Here is a 17,532-nt window from a genome sequence, read left to right on the forward strand (position 1 = left end):
AAAATGTCTCCGGTTTCCATTGCTATGTGCTATGTGCTATGGAAAATATGATTTTAAAAAGAAAAAGTAAAAGTACAAAGATACTTATCAAAAAACAAAAGAGGCAAAGAACAAAAACTAAACCAAACCAAAACAAAAAAATAAATATAAGGATACTATTGGTTATATACAGTCTATGGTTATATACAGAGGGGATGTACTAAACTACACCTAAGGGACATTTTGATGTACAAACATGTTAACACATGAATGGATCAGGGGCGGCACGGTGGTGTTGGTGGTTAGCACTCTCGCCTCACAGTAAGAGGGTTGCTGGTTTGATCCCGGGCGTGGGAGCCCTTCTGTGTGGAGTTTGCATGTTCTCCCCGTGTCAGCGTGGGTTCTCTCCGGGCACTCCGGCTTCCTCCCACAGTCCAAAGACATGCAGATTGGGGACTAGGTTAATTGATAACTCTAAATTGTCCGTAGGTGTGAATGTGAGCGTGAATGGTTGTTTGTCTCTATGTGTCAGCCCTGCGATAGTCTGGCGACCTGTCCAGGGTGTACCCTGCCTCTCGCCCGATGTAGCTGGGATAGGCTGTGACCTCTATGCCAAATTTAAGCCTCCCAGGGCAAAAACTGGCCGCTGAGGGGTGGGGAATTGTTTTGTGGACCAACAAAGCAACCAACAGAGTGTGCTATAGAGCTTCTGGTTGCAGTTTTGCAGGTCACAGTTTTCTGGCATGTAGGACAGCCTGTATGGCACTGCATTAGGTTTCTCCACGGGAACCTCAAACTTACAACAGGCAGCTGTGCTATTATATGTCACCTTTGCTGGTTGTGTTCAGACTGGTAAAATATGTGGGCCTAAGTCCACTTTTATACTCTTAACCTCATACTGTGGGCATACTTGGATACACAGCACATGAAAGATTCATCAGGGTAGTTTGACTGCAGAGCCTTTAGAGGAACATAGCCTTTAGAAACATTTTAAAGGGACAGTTCACCCAAAAAAAAAAAAAAAAAACTACATTTTTTTTTTCTCTTACATGCAGTGGTGTTTAACAGTCTACATGTTTTGGTATGAGCTGCTGAGTGTTGGAGATATCGGCGATGGAGATGTCTGCCAATTCTCCCCAATATAATAGAACTAGATGGCAGTCTGCTTGTGGTTCTCAAAGCAACAAAAATGATACATTTGAAAAACTCAACAGAATTATCTCCAGAAATCATGAAATAGTTATCCACAGTTATCCACAACAAGGCCTGTTGTGTGCAGTTTCATGTAGGAACGATTTTTTGTAGGTTTTGTTTCAGCATTGGGGGGAGGTTTGAGGGTCCTCTGCCAGAAAATTTGGAGTGTCAAACACTTAACCTCTTGCATTCTGGTTGACTGTATGCACCTGTTTGTAAATTTTCTGCATTCAAATACACTTATTCTAAATACCAAGGGTGTCATCTCAGAACAAGAAGCTTGTGCTCATGGCAGTGCGAGATGTAAACATCAATGGCATCCTCAGCTGAGCTGTAACAGTTATGCTGCATTCCATTTACCTCAGAGGATGGACCATGTTCCAGTTCTACAAGTTGGAAAACCAAGATGTTGGCAAAACCAGTTCCACCAGTTTAGCTACTGCAATACCAATTGCTAACAATGCATTACGCTGTATTTTGCGCATACAAACACTGTGGCAACATATCCACACATAGAAGGTGGATTGGACTGTGTGTACAACTGTTTTATAGGACCCATCTAAGACAGAAGTGTTAATAAACAGTGTATTACCACAGCTTTGACTTTTGTTGATGGTTGTTGCAGCCATCTTGGATTTTGAGGTCTGGTTTGTAAGGTTCCACTGACTTTTGGGGGGCGTTCCAGTTGAAATTCTTGACTGGATACTTGGAAATTCCAACTTCCCAGTGCAAATGAAGTACACCACTGGCTTAGTGGTGCTAGGAGAGTTTGCAGTAGACTCGCTTCTCCATGTGTGGTGATATAGCATGCGGAAGAAAGAAAATTGTTCCTACATGCAGTGTTGGGCAGCACAGTAATAGAATTACTTTTTCCAGTAACATGTAGTGTAACTATTTACCAATAAAATTTCAGTAATAATATTACAGTTACCCCAAAACCAAACAACTCGTCACAACATTACTTTTGTTATCACCCAACTACTGACTTGAAATACAACATCACATCAGTAGCATCATTTTCGTAATCATCATGCCGCGCAGGCACGTCACAAAGCAGCAAGCTAGTTTGGAAGATGGAAACGCGTACCTTTGCAGCTGAAAATATTCCCATTACTTAGATTTTTCTCGGGTAGAAAGATGACAAGAACACTGTTTCTGCAGGTAGACATGCTAAAACGCTTTTCTGGTCTCTGGTCTGAAACACCAACTACAACCAACAGCACAACAACGTGGAGCTCCAGGAAATACACTCCACCAGTGGTGGCTATGGCCCTACTCAGGCTAAACAACCAAAACTGGATTTAACTCTTGGGCAGCTGCAGCTATAAAAAATTAATGAAGCTTGTGCTGGATATGTTGTGGATGGAATTTTGCTCCACAAGTGACTCATAATTCAGGCAGAGCCTTGGGAAAGTACTGGTCAAAGACAACTTCGGAAAAAAAAATCATATACACTTCATCTGGCATTTGTTACATTTACCTGGGATTACCCTGACATTCACATAGAGGCATACATCTGAATTTTGGGGAGATACTCAATTACCAGTTTTATGGAGTGTACGGAAAAGTAATAGAATGAGTAGCTAGCGTAACAAATTACTGTTGGAAGGAAGTAATAAGTAACATAATGTTATTACTTTAGAGAAGAGTAATGAGTTACATTTTTAGAGTAACTAGCCCAACGCTGCCTACATGAAACTGCTCACAGGTTTGTGGATTATTTTGTGTAACATAATTTCTGGATAGAGACATTGCTGTTTTTCAATGTAGCCTATCTGTTTTGCACTTTGAGCAAAACGGATACATTGTAGGCCTACAAATAACATATACATGCATATATATACATACATATATATATATATATATATATATATCTCATACGTTTTAATAAATTCAGCGTCATACTTGTGTTTGTGTCGTCTGGTGAGTAGCTGTCCGTCATTCAGGCTACTCATTCTACACTGCACTTCAAAATAAATGGAAATTATCTGTACTGTACTATCTGTAGGCTTTTTTTTTTTTTTTTTTACAAACTCGACACATTCCCGAGTCACTCGCGACCCACCAGTTAAGAACCACCATAAGCTAAATATATTCTAGTGTATCTTCAGTAGATTTTTATTTATTTATTTAGGCCTATCAAATAGCCTAAATACACAGATATTAAAGTTTGTAGGGGCAAGCATGAACATTATATCATGAATGTTACTGCAAGGAGGAAGCCTAACTACGCGACTTCTCACGTGACATCCAACTCCGTCGGCAGTCTTTAATACTGACATTCATATTGGAATTTGGAAGCGAACGTCGCGCGACACCTCCGTCGCCATTGTGTGTTTCCCTGTTGTAATTCTGGGTTTTTTTTTTACTTTAAAGTTTGAGTCTGTCCTTTGACTCAACGAAGAATGACCTCATCAGTTGTCAGAGAGCTACATGAGCTACGCAACGGGAGGAGGGAGTTTCCGTATTTGAGCAACACTTAAACCACCGTAGCGTAAGCGCTGTGTGTGGACCAGTGCCCTCCTGTCTGTCAGATGGACTCCTCCACTTTTCTCTACGATGTCCCTCCGGCAGTCGTCGAAAGATTCTGTAAAATCATGGATAGTGGAGATGACAGGTTCGGCTGGCGCGGACTAGGTGAGGAACAGCTGTTATCATCCTGGTTAGACAGTTGGGTTGAGTTTGATGGAGATACGGGTCTACCACAGCCGCCTGAAACACGGACACTGAGAGGGGCTCTAACTTTTCAAACTGTTAATGTCTATTAATAACATGGAACTGTCTTTGACTCATTTGCTCCGTTAACCTGTGCAATTTCACATAAATGAGGTGTAGATAACCGTATCTATCTATCTATCTGTAAACTGCAGTTAAATTATGGACAAAGGCAACTAATAAAATCTGAGTGTGACTTTTCCAACAATAAAACTACCTTTACACATATGCTACTTCTCAAAGCTGTAGAAATCCTCACACTTGGCTGCTTTTCTATTTTGCATATAAGTAAGACTGTGAGCAACTTCATGTCATCCAAGTGAATCTGTAATATGTGGGTTAACAAAAGTGGTGGCGTACCTGTCCTGCTATTTATAAATTATAGCTATACACTGCTTTCCTCTTTGAGCTTGATTTGAGATTTTTTTCGTCCACCATCTCTCTTGGTCCCCAGCTGTCCGAGTTGTCCCCAGCTTGTTAGAGGTCCGCATGTTGGAGCGTGTGGAGGCAGCAGGTCGGAGCCCCACCAGGGAGCTGCTGTGGTCCTGGGCTCAGGAGAATCCGAGAGTGCAGGACCTGCTGAAGGTGCTGCAAGACATGGGCCACCACAGGGCCCTGCAGCTCTTCCAGGGTCAAGCTCAAGGTCAGTTACAAACAGTTAAAGGCAATGAGGATTACTTACTTATTTATCTGCATTGTGCAGATTAAAGAGTGAGAGGCACATAGCTGTGCTTGTGAGACACAAATAAACAGAGTGTCAGAGAGATGCAGTGGTTTTCACAAAGTTAATACTATTCTAGTCAACAGGACAAACTTAAACTATAAGTACCAGGCCTTATGATTTAACAAGACTGAGACTGACCAGTTCAGACTCCACAATATCAGCCCGATTATAGCCTGACACAATCTTGTACAGTGTCGGCTCAGATCGTGAATGACAATGAGCGTTGTACGCAATAATCCATTGTTTTATCTCATGCCGTGTGTTATAGTTGACAACCAGCGCCTCACGATGTCCCAACAAAAAGTCCAGCATGTTTAATTTTCTTTTTGTCTTCCACGACTTCTCCCGTCACAGCCATAACTTTGACCAATAGGCACACAGAGTGATCTGCTGCTGGACAACTGTATGGCAACAACACCCTGGCCTTTTTGATATTTCCTCTAGGGATGTTACACAGAGTTAAAAAAAAAATGCTGGTGTACTGCCATTAGCATCAAGCTAGCAAAGAATGTTATTTCTTCATAATGGAGGATACAAAGGAATAAAATTAAAAAATAGTGGCGGGACTAGAGGGTACCAGCTTCATTCACTTCACTATTGGCCTTTATTTCTCATTCCTTCTGTATTTTTTCTATTTTTACTGACAAACAAAACTCAATAATCCAGTGTGGATGATACAAAGGCCTAAATTAGGATCATGAATGAAAAAAGACCCGATTTTAGCTATGTTGCACAGGTGAATGAAGGTAACACCAAGATCCCTGACTCTCAAACTTTGAGAAATCACAGTTGTTGAGAGTCACTGTTATTTGGTCAAACCGGTGTCTGTGTCAGCAGGGCCAGTGACCAGCATCTCAGTTTTATCTGAGTTTGGGAGCAGGAAACTACGTGACTTCCAATTTTTCACAGCAGACCTTTTGCAGCAGTTTTCACAAATATTATGGTTTCATATGCTTTGATTATTGTTATTATTACTACAAGACCACAAATTCCTAGGGGACCCTCATGAGTGTCGGAGGGAAATTACATGACGGGGAAATTTAAAGCCCTTTCTTGGTTCCTCTTTGTGGTGCATGCCGGATGCTGATGAAATGCTTTATTCTTTGTCTTGATATTTCAGAGTTGCCTGTACCCCCCTGCAAAGCACATGCAGAGTCCAAAGGGCAGATGTCAGCAGCTGAAGAGAGGGTAGAATTCTTTGTTCAATTGTTGAATGTGTTAAGTCTTAAGACTGCAAGAATAAATCAGCAGCCCTTATGTATTTTCTCTGATAAGGAATCCTTCCAGCAAGAGGCGAGTTCTGCAACTCCAGCACCCTCTTTCAGTAAGTGAGGCCATTAGAATGGATAGATTAAAATCATGTCATATATTACATCAGTGAAATACCATTTTGGTATCCACTATCATTCAGGTTGAAGTTAATGTGTTAAATGTGTGATTCCAAGCATGAATGAAGCAGTTTGGGGTTCATACTGATCTGTCTCTATATTCCAGTGAACTCCAGTGGAGAAAACCTACCACCCATAATCACTTTTCAAGACATAATGGAAGGAACCAGAGATTTCCATCATGAGATGAGAATTTCAGAGGGACACTTTTCTGATGTCTACAGAGCACAAATTGGAAATAAAATGGTTGCAGTGAAGCTTTTTAAACAGGTGATTAATGATTCTTACAGTCAGACTTTTTGGGAAATATGCTTGCTCACAGTTAAAGGAATACTCCCCCCCCCAAATGATCATTTATGTATGAGTTACTCAACCCCGTGTTATGTTGAAATCTTGAAGAAATCTGTTATTCTTGCATACTTCCACCTTGAACAAAGAATACAGAAAAGGAAAAAAATCTTGATGAATTGAAGTCATAGGGGTCCATGTTTAACAAAAGCAAAGCTACATCAAAATATTTGTTTACAAACTCTCACACAACTCCTGTAGTATAATCCCAGTCTCTTTAATCCAGTTGATGCTCAGTGCTTCCCAAACAGACAGCCCTTTCTGAAAGAGAACTAAATCGAGTGTGACACTTATCTGTGTTCTCTTCAAAGCCAGACTCCATTGACAAAAACAGTAATTCTATCTGGGTGATCACAGGAGCTGCTCGCAGAGTCCTGCAGATGTCAGATTTTTTTAAAGATCCGAACAGGCACACACAACGTGCAATACTGCAAACACCCCGCCACCTGCACATATGACCAATTAGTTCCGCAACCCAACCCGACCTGCCGACACAAGATCCACGGGTCGGCGCATTATTTCAAATCCAACGATAACCATGCGCTTTTCAAATGGTACAGCTAGGCCACAGGCGTCACTTTGGGACAATTCGTACAAGGGAAACTCAGATACTTTATTTTAAAACAAAGGTAATTCAGGAAATACAATTTAAAGGCTGTGAGGATTGCAGATTGCAACCAGCTGAAACTTCTCCTGGTTGGAATTCCTTCGGTGTTCATTGTTTAGGAGGTTTTTAGTGGGAGCTGAATTACATGCGACATCTCTTCTGCTCCAAAACAAATAGACCAGCTGATTAAAACTGGCAAAAACACTGAATAAAGCAGTTTCACATTACAAATCAGTGTTTTTCCCATGCTGCCCATTGCATGTGGGTTGTTAACTACAGTGGCTGACACTAAAATGCAAAATGGCCCCATCTAGAGCCAGTGTTTGGTTTGTCTGTTCTGGGCTGCTGTAGAAATATGATGATCTCCATAAAAAAGGACCTGCTCCCTATTTTGATATAAACTGCTGATTCTAAGGTAACGAAGACAAAACAATTCTTATTTTCAGGTAACTATACATGAAAGAAAATATGATAAAATTATTATATTTTGCTTATTCTCATAATATTTTAATGACATTGACATTTCCACAGTGCCTGTTGGTGACGCACCTGACACAAAGTCAGCAGTCAGAAAATGAAAACCTGAAAAAGGTATATTAAATTATTACCCTTCTCAGTAAGTATTTATCATCAAACACCCACAATCAAAGCCACATGTTCTTTTTTTCACCCAGAACCAAACCCAGATACAACATTAAGACAGTATACCACCCCTGAATCACCTTTTCTGCCTGACCAGATACAGGACTGGCTGCTGGTCTACCGCTGCCTTGATCAGTAGTTTGTTTGTGTTATTGTGTGTCTTTAGTGAATCTGAACTAACCCTTAAAAACACAAAGCCAAACAAGGGGAAGTACTGAGCACACGACTGGATAAATGAGACTTGGATTATACTGCACAAGTTTTGTGAGAATTGGTAGATGTTTTGATATAGTTTTGCTATTGTTAAACATGGCCCCCATTTACTTTAATTCATAAAGAATTTTATCAGTTTTTGGTTTCTTCATTCACCATGGAGGCAAGTGAGGACAAACTATGTTTTCTCCTGAAATCAACGTAACATGGGGTGAGGAATTGATATACAAATGGTTAATTTTGTGACTGAAGTATTCCTTTAAACCCTCTCAAGACGACTACTGTCAGTATGAGCACTGTCCTGTGTCTGGGATATGTTTGACCCCTGTATACCCATCTACAATGGGATTTTATAATGTTGCAGTATTGATTGCTGCAAAGAGAGCCTAACTGAAATGCATTCTTTATCCATCCTTCTCCAGACAAATACAGCATCATGGAAGAAGCTGTGGGATATCTTCAGAAAAGATATTGAAATTCATCATTTGTATGTATCAACCCTCATTCTCAAAGCACCTTTTTATATTCATATGATAGAGTGTGTTTAATATTGAGCGTGGGGCTGTGTTACAGGTACAAACATCCAAATATCTTAGACTTGTTGTGCTGTTTTTCTGATGAGTGCCGCTACTGTCTGGTCTATCCTTACCTGCCCAATGGATCGCTCTTCGGCAGACTCCACCATCAGGTAGATTTGCTATTTATCAACATCTACTGGCCTACAGGTCACCTGTTCTGCATTCATTATGACGTGTGTTTCTGTTCTGTTCTAAGACAGAGCGAAATGGTTGCTAGGTATTACTTTCAACATCTGAAAACAGAAAGTGAACTTGTGGGATTTGCTTTTGTAGAATTTAACCAAGGCCTTTTATTTTGAAATAATAGAACTGAAACTTTAGAACATGTAAGAATACGACTAGAACAATCTTACAAAGAGAAAAATACCTATATATTTGAAAATGGCTGGAAAATTGTTTGTTCTGCCGAGGAATTTCTGCAAGGACATTAAAATGTTTCACAGGAGATGATGTGATTGGTCATTGTTGAAGCCAGTGTATTGATCCTGTTCCAGCTACTTTACTGTGTGCTCCCTGAAGGTTTTTTTTACATCCACTTTTCCAGTACTTTAAGTTACTTTGGCTGTTCATAATCACATTTTTGTGTTGTATCTAAAAAGGTTTGTTGTCACTGTACAGGATGGAGAGCCCCCCCTGTCCTGGCAGGAACGTCTCACCATCATTAAGGGAACTGCAAAGGCCTTACATCATCTCCATACAGCCCAGCCCTGCCCTGTGATCTGTGGCAACATCTCCAGGTACGAGATAAACTATCTGAAAGGACTCCCTCGGAGCTTTCTCCCTCTGTCTTGAGTCTCTTTGAAGAAGGCATTGTCACAGTTGTGGTTAATGTCAAATTATGATTGATGCCACAAGACCACAAATCCAACCACAAAAGAAAAAATACTTTTATATAGATGTGTGTGTGTGATTATTTTCACACATTATTTACATTACATTATTTTAATGTACGACCAAGATTTTTAACATAGTTTAACTAGATCTCTAAGGGCGGTTGACCTAACATCAGTAGGTAGACAATAGTAGCAAAATAAGCTAACGGTAGCAAGTGACAGCAGCCTGACAGCAGTGCATCCATGTACAGAGTTGAAATATAAAAGACAGTTGTACTCAAGCACAGCAGTTGTTTCAGTTGTGGACTCAACCACACAAAATGGTTACAGTCCTCTAGACTCTTGCGGACTTTCATTGGGTCGTTGTGTAGCATTAGTAACATTAGGAGGTCTTGAGGACCATGTAATTACGATCATGTCCACTCCGAGCAAATTGGTCAAGTTGTGTGAAAAATCAGTCTTCTTTTCTTTGTGTGTGGACATATCCAACATGAGTTTCAATTTTCTGATGTACCTACTGAGGTACCTACTGCCTGCAGGTTAACTCAATACTTCCAGTCACATGCCTCTATACTCAATTCAAACAGTAAAGGGATTTTTCACTTCTTTCCCTTTGTCTGAATATTGTCACGTGATTCCAAACAACCTATTGCACTGGGCAAAAAATTTGCTTGCATTTAGTCTGACTTCTCAAGTATGAATGAAACATTTAAAATCAAAGCTACCATGCTTGTCATATAATCAATGTATGTCTTTCCCGTTCAGCCAAAATAATATGCCACACTTTTAGAAGATAATAATACAAAAATGTTGTAATGTTGTGAGGTCATATCATACATTGTGGGCTTTAGGACCTCCACTGTCAGTTGCTTTTTATCTGTCTTGTTTGTTTAGAAGTTCACACAGTGTCCATGTGTTTTCTCTGCACAGTTCTAGCATCCTCTTGGATGATACCCTACAGCCCAAGCTGTCTAACTTTGGGTTGGCTCGCCTCCGTCCTCATTCAGCCAATCAGCAGTGTACTATCACTCTGGATACCAGGTTCCACAGCAACCTGGGTTACCTCCCTGAGGAGTACATCCGAGATGGCAAGCTGTCCTTCAGCCTGGATGTGTACAGCTTTGGAATGGTGATTGTTACAAGACTATACAAGCTTAGCTAAACATTCTACATCCTGCTTGTGCAATGGGTTTTTGTATATGTTGCATATAAAATAACAAAAAATATATATACTGGAATACGTGTACCTAATGTACCTAAAACTTTCCACCACTGGTATGTGCTGTATTTATAGTGCAGGTAAATGTTACAGTGTACAATTTGTGATGGAAAGATTATTATTCACTGCCATTAATTACAGCTTGCTTACTCACAGGTGATAATGGAAACAGTAACAGGACGGAAGGTCACAGAGGACGGATCTAAACAAACACCACTGGTGAGTTGACACTGACTCCATTTATGAAGCCCTTATGTATATGCAGAGATGGGACCAACTTATTGTTTTGTAAGTCACAAATAAGTTTCAAGTCTTTGTAATCAGGTCCCAAATCAAGACTGGCAAGTCCTGAGTCAAGTCCCAAATTCTTTAAGAGTCGTAATGCACTCAGCACCAAATGTAATGCCATTTTAACAACAGAGTAATAATATGTTAAATTATAAAAACCATAAATGCTTTATAAAATTTGTATTTATCTGTTTAAACAAATTTGTTAAAACAGATGTGACTGAACTTTTTTATAAAGAAGTAGTGCTAACATTGCACTTTTATAGCATATAGCACTATTAACCAATGCCACAGTTAGCTTAAACTTGCACGTCAGCTTGCTAACTACTGTGAAACTTCATCTCCCCTTTATTAGCAGATGTGGCAACACATTTTGACAAATATATGCCAGTCTCAATTAGACGCCTGGTCTGTTTGCCAAAAAGTTCATTTTAGATTCTCAGTTAGATTCTCCACAATTCAGTTGTTTAGTTCATTTTACTGAAACCATGAGCACCAAGGAAGACCATAATTCATTCAGATTTACAGGCATGGTAAACAAGAGAGAAGGAAATAAAGGTGGTGACTCTCTGGGCTCTAGTTTCGCAGACCGGGCACGGCGGAGGCGCAGCGCACCTGCGCTTCGCCAACTGGGTGTGGCCAGGCAGATTTTGTAAGTTTGGCAAACCGTGCGCCCTGGCGCAGCTACTTCTCTATCCCACCTCCATCCCTCCTACCTGCGCAAGTCGGAAAGAGGGAGGAGAGAAGGCGTGGAGTGGGTTTTACACACATCACACCAATCAAATGAGCCCCTCTCCTCGCCCTTAAATGCGCCGCACGAAGGCGTAATGAGAGTTTACTCAATTCGCCATGGCAGAAGAGTGCAGCAGCGTCAGACGGCCAAACTTCTCCCAGGAGGAAACTGATGTTTTGGTCCAGGAGGTCTGAGCTCGCAGTGTCCGAATATACGGAACTGCGAACAGACCTCCACGGGCTGATGATGCAAAGGTAGCCTGGGAGGAGGTCACCACAATTGTAAATCAATGTTGCGTTTCTCTCGTGTGCGCGCTCTCTCTTTCTCTCTCGCAGTCTCACTCTGTTTCTTTTCTTTTGACTTTTCTAAGATGACAGATGCTGAATATATACTCCCTATCTGATGCTGTGGCTGTTTGTGGTTGGCTGAGAGGGATGTGAACTCATTAGTTTGCAGGCTGTGTTAATCAAATCAGGTTGGGTTTCCATTATGCGTGCCAAACGTGCCAAACAGTGCCAATCCCCTTTGATATGACATCAGATGTGACGGGACAGTCAATATAGAGATACATTTATGTGCTGATTGCAGATAGTTGCATTGAATAGTGGTTTTTGTGGGTATTTATTGGATTGTTAATGTGCCTGATATTCTGGACGCCTGCCTGTGAGGTTTTGGTGACGTGTGCGCACTGTCCACCGGTCAGCCAAACTTCAACTTACATCAGCTGCACTCCCCCTGCGCTGACAGTAGACGTGGTTTCAGTTGGCGAGCTTTTAGCGCACCTTCGGCGAAGCCTTTTGGCACGAAACTGTCACTGTGCCAAGCTGGATCTGTCGGCACCTCCCCCTGCTGCGCCACCACACCCATCTCAGCGCACCTTGGTCTGCCAAACTACCAAACTGAGCGCACCTCAGGTTGCGCTGCTTGAAACTAGCTCTGCGCGGGGTTCGCCACCCTGCTCCACCCTGCGCTGCGCCGGGAAACTAGAGCCCTCTGTCTCTGATGTGGTTATAAATTCACAATATGTGTCCATTCCTCGATTACGGGATACATTTCATTAGTGTGTAAGGGTCCATCAATCAAAAGAAACAAAAACGGTTTTCATGAAAATTAATCCAAGTTGTGAGTATTGTTTTTACATGATAAAGTGGTGTTGCATCGGTATGCCAGGTGCTGTAAAATGAGTGTGTCTGTCTTTTGTGTGTGAAAGGAATTAAAAGCTTGTCCCATATCACGCTTGTCTCAAATTACACCATTTGAGTTCAGTGATTTAAGCAAATAAGAGCCTAAGCTATTAAACAAAATTTCACAGTATGTTAATATTAGCCTCAGCTTACCATTCTCATGTTGGAAGTTGTTGCATCTCTGCTTGTAATTTTCAACCTGCAGTTCCTATCTTATCTTATCCCTAGAGTTGGTATCACTTTTTCCAGCTGGCGCTCAGAAACTTAACGTTAGGTCTTCATGGTTCTCTCCTGCAACTTGATTGGATGCTGTCAGATCGGTTCAAACACCTAGAGAATAAGGTGTCGATTTGCTGGGTATGAATAACGTTAATATTAGCTACTTCAGGAAATAAATGGACATGAATTAATTGTGGAATTTTGGCGTAGGGAAAGGTATCAAGTATTTTCAAGTTAAAAGGCTCAAGTCCAAGTGAAGTCACGAGTCATTTGTATAAAAGTTGTTTTTTTTTTTCCTGTTTTGATTTTGTCGAGTCTAAAGTCATCAAGTTTGTGACTTGAGACCGACTTGGGTCCAGGTCACATGACTGGAGAACACAACTCTGTCTATAGGCTACATAATACATTGTGATGTCTTACAATAACAGTCATATATCTCACATTAATTGTTAGAACTGTCTGATATGCTGTGCTCACCTACCACATGCTCTCTCTCTCTCTCTGTTTGCTCTGTCAGAGAGATCTGCTTATCACTGAGGTGGAGGACAGCGGCGGTGTAGATTCTTGTCTGCAGTTTTTGGATGTGGCAGCCGGTCGGTGGCCGACCGCCTTGGCCCTCGGCCTCCTGCGGCTGGCCTTGGACTGCACTGCCAGCCGCCACCGCAGCAGGCCGAAAATGGAGAATGTGAGAAATAAATGTTCATTCTTGACCTTTAAGAAGACTATACATAAAATTCTAAGCTCAAACGTCCACATCCTAGCTTTTGCTGCTTTCCACTGCATTACACAGTTTTCGTTCAGAAAATGGTGTTTACATGTGGCTGCATCATGGGGGAGATGACCTCTGTTTCTGTTGAAATGTCCTCCTTGATTGTTCTCTGTGCATCCACTGACCCCTGGTCATGGATGCTATGAGCAGTTTTGGTCTGGTGTTGAATAATATAAATCCTAACTGTCGACAGGTGCTTCTGGAATTGAGCAAGCTGCTTCCTCCACCCAGCTGCCCCCCTGCAGACCAACCCCGCAGCCTTGAAGATGTAAACCCTGTTAATGCCCTGCTGAGCCCCCCACCCTCCATACCTGTAGAGCACAATGAGCAGCACAGCACCCCTGGCTCTGTAACGCATGCAGGGCCCTGTGAATGCAGCCAGTCGGAGGTGACATATCTGAGTGAGGTGCTGGGTGCTGACGGTGAGGCAGCAGCAGACCTGTACAGCAGCTGGCCTGTACAGTGCAGCTGCCCTGCTGAGACAGGCAGCCTGACATGTGAGGACTGCAGGGCCAATGGCTTCACCCTCAACCACACAGACAGTCCTCAGAGTAAGTATTGAGGGGATTTCACATTACATGAGCAGAAGAAGATTCTGTGGGTCTTCCTTAGCAAGCCAGCATAATGTAAAGTTGCACAAAAATGGGTGGCTCAACTCTACCAGGTGCTTCCTCATTTGTGAGGAATTACGAGAAAAAGTTAACCTGACCGTGACAGCCATCTTGCCAAGTGGAACATTTAAAACACCCTCACATAAAAGTCTATCAGTGCATTCACTTGTATTTATATATTACATGCGGTATGTGTGTGTGTTAGCCTACTAAAAATAACCCTTTGCTGTGTTTTGTCTGTTTAAGCTGACTCCATTGTGGTGGAAAACCCAGCCAAGGAGAGACTGAGGAACAAACTGAGTCTGTATAATGGAGGGCTGATTCACTCAGAGGAACTGTTCTCTGAAACCGGACTGCAGTAGAGGGCAGACTTCCTGTTACGGTCTTGAGAGTAGCTCGTTCTGTGGGCTGTCACGTGTGTTCAGGGAGGAAGTGTTCCACAAAGCAGAGTTAGGTCAAGTTTGCATCAACACCACATCAGTTCACTGTGATGGAGGCTGAGATGTAAAAACAAATGTCATGCAGCCACAGAGTAGAACATAGTAAACATAACCTATGAATAACGTAATATTTGAGAGGGAACTGTACAGAACCACATTCATGAACAAAGCAAATGAGAAAGAGCATCTTGTTGAACGAATTTAACAATGAACTTTGTGCCACTTAACTCTCCTGTTTTCTCCCCATATGGAAATGTAATATGTAACATATACATGTGCCCCTGTATTAAGAGTAATGTTGCCATGTACGTTACCCAGAAGGCAATATATATTATTATCACATACATACATACATACATACATACATCCTCTGGATATATGAAATGTTTGTAATAAATATGAAATACCCATAAAACTTGTATATGTATATATATTAAAATTTTCTATATGATTTATTTTTATATAGTGTTACATTTTGCTACCAGTTATTGATAAATTTATATGCAAGTTTGTGAAAACCACAAAAATTCAGTATGTTTATATATGTTCTGTTTTTAAATAAATTGTTGATATACATGTCTATCTTATATATTTATATGTACGGTATAGTATCAACATATATTGATGGGCTTTGGGATGGATATATATAAGCATAACATACATATCTACAATATAAGCATACAAATATTAAAATGATCCTGATGAATTTTATACAGTATTATATGTTGCTACCCTATATGTTAATGTTATATATTTAATTTACATTTGCAAATGTACAAATAATAAAAAAAATAATATACAAAATTATCTCTGCTCAAGTTTGTTATTAATTGTTATTAATTATACTGTACATGTCTGTGTTATATATTTACATTTATAATAACATTGATTTGCTTTGGGATGGATATATGGCTATTTAATTTATACACGCAAGTTAATGAAAAGGAAATATATATATAAAATCTCTATGCTTAAATGTGCTTTTCTTAATTACATATATAATAACATTAAAGGGATTTGGGATGGATATATTTGTACAAAACTTACATCTACAATATAAGTATACATTATATATATATATATATATATACACACATATTTCAAAATAATCAATATGATGATTTTTATTACAGTATTATATGTTGCTACCATGTATATTAACACTAAAATTCTTAAATGTGCAAGTCTATGAAAAGAAAAAAATGCTTATATTTGTTTTTCATATTTGACAAGCATGTCTATCTTTTATATTTACATATATAATGTCAACATATGATGGGCTTTGGGATGGATATATATGTATATAACATATATCTACAATATAAAACATAAATTATATGTGCATACAATAAAATGATACTTAGTGTATGTATGCAAATTTATGAAAACAACATATACAAAAATTTCCCATGCTTATACATGTTTTATTTAATTTTTTGTTTATATTAAAATAATTAGTATATATGTCTATTGTGTATACACATATATATATATATATATATATACACACACACACACACACACACACACACATATACATATATATATATATATATATACATACATACATATATATAATATCAGCACTGCATAGATAATGTAGTCATGTCATTCATTCATTCATTCATCCATCTTCTAACCGCTTCATCTTCTTGAGGGTGGGGCTGGAGCCTATCCCAGCTGACATCGGGCGAGAGGCAGGGTACACCCTGAACAGGTCGCCAGACTATCGCAGGGCTGACACATAGAGACAAACAACCATTCACGCTCACATTCACACCTATGGACAATTTAGAGTTATCAATTAACCTAGTCCCCAATCTGCATGTCTTTGGACTGTGGGAGGAAGCCGGAGTGCCCGGAGAGAACCCACGCTGACACGGGGAGAACATGCAAACTCTGCACAGAAGGGCTCCCACACACGGGATCGAACTGGCAACCCTCTTGCTGTGAGGTGAGAGTGCTAACCACCATACCATCGTGCCGCCCATGTAGTCATGTCATGTTAAAAATAAAAAATAAAAACAGTTTGAGATGATTTGAGCTTTGTGACATGGCACGTTATCCTGCTGGAAGTAGTCATCAGCAACAATACTCAGGTTGGCTGTGGCATTTAAACAATGCTCAGTTGGTACTAAGGGGCCCAAAGTGTGCTAAGAAAATATTGTCCACACCATTACACCATCACCACCAGCCTGAACCATTGATACAAGGCAGGATGGATCCATGCTTTCATTTTGTTTACGCCAAATTCTGACCTTACCATCTGAATGTCGCAGCAGAAATCGAGACTCATCAGACCAGGTAACGTTTTTCCAATCTTCCATTGTTCAACTTTGGTGAGTCTGTGTGAATTGTAGCCTCAGTTTCCTGTTGTTAGCTGACAGGAGTGGCACCTGATGTGGTCCTCTGCTGCTGGAGCCCATCTGAAGATGGTTTTCTGCATAACTTGGTTGTAACGAGTGGTTATTTGAGTTACTGTTGCCTTTCTATCACCTTGAACCAGTCTGACCATTCTCCTCTGACTTCTGGTATCAACAAGGCCTTTTCACCCCGAGAACTGCTGCTCACTGGATATTTTCTCTTTTTCGGACCATCCTCTGTAAACCCTAGAGATGGTTGTGCATCCCAGTAGATCAGCAGTTTCTGAAATATTCAGACCAGCCCGTCTGGCACCAACAACCATGCCTCATTTAAAGTCACTTAAATCTCCTTTCTTCCCCATTCTGATACTCAGTTTGAACTTCAGCAGGTTGTCTTGACCGGCTGATTAGCTATTTGTGTTAAGAAGCAGTTGAACAAGTGTAGCGGTGAGTGTGTATAATTGTGTGTAAGTATTGGTAATAAC

At 40.5% G+C, this 17,532-nt stretch overlaps 1 protein-coding gene across 1 annotated transcript; it reads left to right on the top strand.

Moving 5' to 3' along the window:
• Positions 1–3,455: 3,455 nt before the first annotated feature.
• On the top strand, positions 3,456–15,103 carry irak3 (interleukin-1 receptor-associated kinase 3). The gene is made up of 13 exons (XM_049567084.1): positions 3,456–3,810; positions 4,343–4,531; positions 5,733–5,800; positions 5,888–5,936; positions 6,107–6,270; positions 8,233–8,297; positions 8,384–8,498; positions 9,007–9,125; positions 10,152–10,350; positions 10,597–10,659; positions 13,382–13,549; positions 13,827–14,184; positions 14,491–15,103. Exons 1-13 carry the CDS (start codon positions 3,708–3,710, stop codon positions 14,604–14,606), a joined length of 1,776 nt encoding a protein of 591 aa, XP_049423041.1. The 5' UTR covers positions 3,456–3,707; the 3' UTR covers positions 14,607–15,103.
• Positions 15,104–17,532: the final 2,429 nt, after the last annotated feature.

Source organism: Epinephelus fuscoguttatus, linkage group LG22 (genome assembly GCF_011397635.1).
Source record: "Epinephelus fuscoguttatus linkage group LG22, E.fuscoguttatus.final_Chr_v1".
In the NCBI taxonomy this organism is placed as follows: domain Eukaryota; kingdom Metazoa; phylum Chordata; class Actinopteri; order Perciformes; family Serranidae; genus Epinephelus; species Epinephelus fuscoguttatus.

What these genes read in the sequence shown, in the direction of transcription:
- irak3 (XM_049567084.1), top strand. Translation starts at nt 3,708, where the DNA reads ATGGACTCCTCCACTTTTCTCTACGATGTCCCTCCGGCAGTCGTCGAA. An exon ending in CTTCCAGGGTCAAGCTCAAG is followed by an intron (nt 4,532 to 5,732) that starts GTCAGTTACAAA and finishes TTGATATTTCAG; the next exon opens with AGTTGCCTGTACCCCCCTGC. An exon ending in CAGTGAAGCTTTTTAAACAG is followed by an intron (nt 6,271 to 8,232) that starts GTGATTAATGAT and finishes ATCCTTCTCCAG; the next exon opens with ACAAATACAGCATCATGGAA.